The 5,654-nt window shown below is 41.6% G+C and overlaps 1 protein-coding gene and 1 long non-coding RNA gene across 5 annotated transcripts in view; one reads left to right on the top strand and one right to left on the bottom strand.

Moving 5' to 3' along the window:
* The first annotated feature begins 1,506 nt into the window (after window positions 1-1,506).
* Window positions 1,507-5,654, top strand: part of phf2 (PHD finger protein 2) — a 50,381-nt gene continuing 46,233 nt past the window's right edge. For all 4 annotated transcript variants that reach the window (XR_006009832.1, XR_006009831.1, XM_041981466.1 and 1 more), the window contains exon 1: window positions 1,507-1,739. Coding sequence is in view for 2 of the 4 variants with exons in the window: in XM_041981466.1 (XP_041837400.1) it covers window positions 1,570-1,739 (170 nt within the window). In the remaining 2 variants the exon portion in view is untranslated. The remainder of the gene's footprint in view (window positions 1,740-5,654) is intronic.
* LOC121637354 lies at window positions 1,679-2,701 on the bottom strand. The gene is made up of 2 exons (XR_006009833.1): window positions 2,165-2,701; window positions 1,679-1,874 (listed from the first exon to the last, which is right to left on the bottom strand). It is a non-coding gene; the product is annotated as an uncharacterized LOC121637354 (long non-coding RNA).

The raw sequence follows: 5,654 nt of genomic DNA, 5'->3' as shown, positions 1-5,654 counted from the left end.
TACAAACTGTTGGTGCTTTGATTTCTGTTGCTGCTCTTAAAATTTTCATCTTTTCCTAAAATAACGAACTTCGAGCTAAAACATGAAACATTGTCATCACGGCGTACTCTGGAGGTCACGAGCCTCATTTTCTTTATATTGTTTCCAAAGATCAAAAACATGTTTGTGCTCGATACCATCTGTGTTATAGGTTCTGTTCATGTGATCAGGCGTGTCAAACATACGGCCTGTGGCCCAAAAGCAGTCCATCAGAGGACCTGATCTGGCCCTGATCTGGCCCGACAGATGAATCTGGTAAATGTGGAAATGACTGGGGACTTAAACCACTTAATGCCCAAATTTATTGACTATTATATAAAGATAAAATAAATACATTCAAAATATGGGGGAAAAGTTAATCAAATAAAACACAGTAAAAAATTTATATTAAAATAAATACATAAATAATAGTAAATTTAAAAAATCATGAAAATGAACAACACAATTTGCTGCAAACTTATGACAAGTCAAAAGAGTAACTAATAAAAGTAACTAATACTGAACTTCTGGAGGGACTTTGGTATTGATGATAAATGTTAGAGATAATCTGGCTGCCTCATATCTTCCTGGATAGCAGTGTTTTTCATGTCCCATGTTGTCTGCACCTGATTAGAAATACCTGCTGCGATATTGAGCTTTTTGCAGGATTGTTTAGAAAAGGGCAATCATCATCATCATCATCATCATCATCTGCATCTGCATGTAGCTGCCCACCACCACCAGGTATGGATGAGGAGTGAACGAGTAACAGATTCACTATCAAACACTCTGGGTGCCTTGAAAAAAAACACTAAACTAATTCATTATAAATGACTTGAAATATTCAGTTAAATATTCATAATAACCGCATTTTATTACATTATCTTTATTAATAGGATGTAATAACCATCCTATTAATGACTATTTAATCAATATAATAAAATATTTTATTGTATCCATCTATCATGCAGCCCCCGCGCAGTGTAATGGTTTCACAAGCCTTCCTTACAATAAGATTTAACTACCGAAACATGGAAATGATCTGGGCTGCGTGCTCATCTCATAGTAACTTTACAATAAACACAAATATAATAGAATAATATAAAATAATAAAATAAAATATTCCATTTACTATGCAATAAGTAAAGAAGGTATTTATAATTCTTTAACGTTGTATAAAGAATAAAATAAAAATGTTGATAACAGATCGATGCTGAAAGTCATTGATCGGATTTAAAACTACTTCCTGACGTAAATTTCACATTTATTTATTTATTTATTTGTTTATTTATTTGGACTACATTTGGCTCCGGTTGCCGCTGCGAGCGGCTGGTGTGCAGTCAGCAGGGGGCATGCACACAGTCACCATCATAATAACAATAATAATAATAACAATAATAATAATTGTAGTAATGCGCGCGAGGAGCAGCTGCTGAGTCGGTCCTCCGTGGTTTCTCCGCTCCCGGTCCCGGTGTGATGGAGCAGGGCGCTTAGCTTCATGTGTCCGGCGGGACTGCCCCTGGCTTTTTTTTCTGGGGAAGATCATATTGGATGATATTGTTTGCAGGACGTTGTTCCTCCTGCAGCCCCCCCAGTCTATCCCGACGTAGTTGTGAATTGAACATGGCGACTGTTCCAGTATATTGCATCTGCAGATTACCTTACGACGTGACCCAATTTATGATCGAGTGCGATGCTTGCAAGGACTGGTTCCACGGCAGGTAAGGCCAGATCGCTCTCCGAGCTGTTTTTGTGGCCGTTTGCATGTTTGGGAAACAAACAAAAATGGCGAGGACTGGGCTGCGTTTGACAGCTTTGTGGCTCTCCGTCGCCCGTCTACATCTGAAGAGAGGCCGCTTGGAGAAGAAGAAGAAGGCGGAGTTAAATATAGCAGACCGGGGTTGTGACATTTTTATGAGAATAATACAAAACAGATTCCCCTGATTAGAAAATACTGCTGAATTTGTGTGATTTGATGGCGGCTTTGGTGTAACAACGGCTTGTTTGGGGCTATTTAACCTCCACCAACCGCAGCCTGTCTTCCCCTTGTCAGGAGCGGACGGCAGCGGGGAAAGCCTCGGCACAGTCGCCGCACATTTCTCTGTCGTTTCCCCGACTTCCAGCCGCTCTCAGACCCACATCTCACCTAAACTGTGGGTAAATGGTGTATTTCAGCCGCTTTTCCTGATTTTTAGCGGCTGTTTTTACAGAGGACGGTTAAAAAATCACGACCCGGGTCGGAGCAGAGCCCCGTAGCAGCCTTCCTGCCAGGCGGCAGCTATGGCTGACAATAGCCCGGGTCAGACGCCCGAAGCTCCGGCAGGAGACAAAATTGACTGTTCTGGTTCGTGTAGCTCATCTGGCCGCAGTTTGGAAATGGGGGACAAATGTTAGGTCTTTACGAATAAACAGGAGTCGTCTCGGCCGACGCCGCTCATCACTTTCCCCGCCGTACGAGTTGAAACGATCTCGTCCGAATGTCCGTTAACAAAATGTCATATTTTCCTGCCCTGTTTACGTTGTTTATTACTCGGCTGTTTTTCTGCACGTGGCGTGGCCTGGTGGTGTTCAGAACTGTTCGGTTGTATTCTGGATGTCTCTGTGTGAACAGTTTATTTATAAAATGCGTTTCTTTGACTGAACAAGCCCGTCGGAGCAGCGAACAGTATTTACGCGCCTGAACGTTAACCCTTTAATTTTCCCTTCCTGCTGCTCTGTCTCTACATTCACCACATTTTCATGCTGCCTGGTGAGTCGAGTCAAGTCCAGGGGAAAAGCCTTGACCTCTTCTCATGCACCACCACAAGCTGGACAACCACATGTACTTCGATCGAAACGCAAAGTTAGCGCCAAAATGTCCTCATATTCACCTTATACACACCAACAGCTGATAATGTGTCAGGAAAAAAAAAAAGAAAATCTGTCAAAGTAGGTTTCCCTTCACTTTATGTCCCAGCTTATAAATCCAATAGGCTTTCCATGAAGCAAAGGTGACATATAGATGGCAGGTTTTATAGTTGTTATCTTATGATAGAGATTTATTAGCAGCATCTGTGGCTTGGACATCTGAACAAGCAGGACTTTACTCACCGACCATTGTCAAGATGTTTGTTTACGGCCTTAACTAAATCCAGGATTGTATCGGATGGGTCGTCCTCTAAATATAAGGCTGGAAAACTGTCAGGTTCATCAGAAACAACGAGGGTAAAGTGGTTTTTGGTGGATTCTGTAGCACCTACATGCCCCAAACCTCTCAGATAATGCCAGATTCAGATTTTTACTATGACATGAGTAATAACTTTGTTGTTTAGGTGTTAGTTTCACAGCTCAATCTCTTTGTAGTAATACACTAATTGTAGCAGTCCTTGTTTCTTCACATTGGTATTGGGTTCTGTAGTATTGGAATACTTTTATGAATACTGAATACGGGTATACACACACACATAGTATTGGACCAATACTGGTATCGGTGCATCCCTACCATTAACAGATATAATTGTAAACACAGAGATAAACCATTAGCTACGTTTGCATGGAGCACTTTTATTCTGATCAAATGTCTAATCAGAATAAAAACGCGCCATGTAAACATGTCAGCTGATCCGATCAGCCTCGATCAGAAAGAATATTCAATCCGATCCAGAGGGGTGGTTTAAACCTTTTCACGATCGGGTCAGCAGGAGGAAATAAGCATGTCTGGGCTCATTGCGATGGTTTTGTGGTGGATGTTGTCTCTGCACATGCTTGAACCACGTGGGGGTGAGACGTAGCGAGTTTCAGGGAAGACTTGAAACATGGCGTCAGCAAAACAAGACAGGACTGAGGCGGATACGTTCTTGTTAGAAACGGAGCAAGCTGAGGATTATTGTGTATTTTCATGGTCAAAAGGTTAAAGAAGAAAAAAAAAAAGAAAACTCTTCTTCCGAACTAGTAGGTACTGCGCATGTCATATTAAAGCCAACCATCATGTAAATACAACTGATCGGATCATCCAGCGTCCATGTAAACATGTCAGCTAGAATCTCCGATCAGATTGATTTCAGTCGGAAAGATGACATATTTGTCCATGTAAACGTAGCTACCGATGCACAGAAAATCATCTATCCATCATTTTAATGCAAAGCATTTTAATTTTTATGGTCCATTTTTCCCAGGAATTTATACCAAACAAAAAGGTCTTATTTAGTCTGAACAATATTTTATGAAGGTCAGGTCAACACATACGAAATATTATGACTTTGACTTGAAGTCACACTTGTGAAAAGTTGTGCTAGTGCTAGCCAGAAGCGCCTGCTTGTTCAGCAGAGTGATTGACAGCAGCAGCAGCCAATCATCTGAGCAAGAAACTAAAGCAGAGCCAATCAGAACAGCTGAAATGGGTTGTAAGGCAGGTCATAAAGCAGCAATGTAGCTGGTAGCCAGCACGGATCTATCAGCTGTTTGTACGATGGAAAATGGTCGGGACAAGTCAGGATTTCCTGGATATTCCTAAGGACATGTTCCTACTGTTTATACCAAATTGTATGCCCATGCTATTAATAGATAAATTGCGTTGTTTTATTAACTTGAACAGAATGAAAAGCACAGAACTATCATCACATGCACAGCGTCACCTCTCTCCTCATCCATCCACACGTAAATGTGATGGAGATCTGGGATATTTACCTTGGTATTGGAACATTCATGGAGCAAAATGACATGTAATTATCCCGTCAAGCTATTAAAACAAAAGATGACGATAGTTTTATTTGGACATAACCACGGCTGCACAAATTTGTTGCGATAGTAGCCTGAAATGACGTACATACCCAGCAACTGCCTAAATGGTGGTAAATAATCTTTGTTTGCATATCTGAGGGAAGTGACGTTCCAAACGCTGCTGTGCATTAATTCTGTGTGCGTCAGCGGCCAATCAAATGTTCAAATCACTGTTACTGTCCTGGATGCTCCATGTCGAGGCTAGCGGCTGCAGCAACAGAGCACATGGAGGGAGCCTTGTGGTAGTTGAAGGTAACAAGAGGAGCAACGAAAGTGTGGATGCAGAAGAACTGGTGGCTAAAAAGGACATCACGCCGGTTATTTGGAGCTATTTCAGTTACAAGAGAGACGAGCGGTTACCGACAGGAAGTCTGCAGGACACGACCAGCACTTGTAGAAACCACCAGAGGAAACACAGAGAATCTCTGCTGCCACCTACAGGACGACCACGAGGCGCTGCAGACGAATCCAGCCGACGCTCTGTGTGGTGCGCCATCATCGACATGTGGACTGATCTGGAGATCTCAGTTATTCTGTTTTTCATATCAATCAGACATCAAATCCTTAATGTAAGCTCTGATTCATCTGATAGAAACTGATTTTAATAACTGATAATCCACCCTGGAGTATAAACACAAACCTCGTTATAATAAGTTTTTAAAGCTGGTAAAGAAACGGCTTCAAATTTTTGCAAAGGCTTTTAATTTTCTACATTTTCTCTGGCCTTTAGGCTGCAGGAACCTCTGGACACGATCTGTTTGTGTTACTGACAGAATCATTTTTATTAACAAGAGAAGTGTTACTAAAATTTAGCATGAGCTAAAACACCGCTGCTAACGCTAATAGAGCAAAAGCTCTGCCAGTGGAACTGACAAAAC

The sequence above is a fragment of the Melanotaenia boesemani genome, chromosome 3 (assembly GCF_017639745.1).
Source record: "Melanotaenia boesemani isolate fMelBoe1 chromosome 3, fMelBoe1.pri, whole genome shotgun sequence".
Taxonomy (NCBI): Eukaryota; Metazoa; Chordata; class Actinopteri; order Atheriniformes; family Melanotaeniidae; genus Melanotaenia; species Melanotaenia boesemani.
The sequence above is the reverse complement of the archived record's forward strand: the minus strand, read 5'-3'. Positions and strand labels throughout refer to the sequence as shown.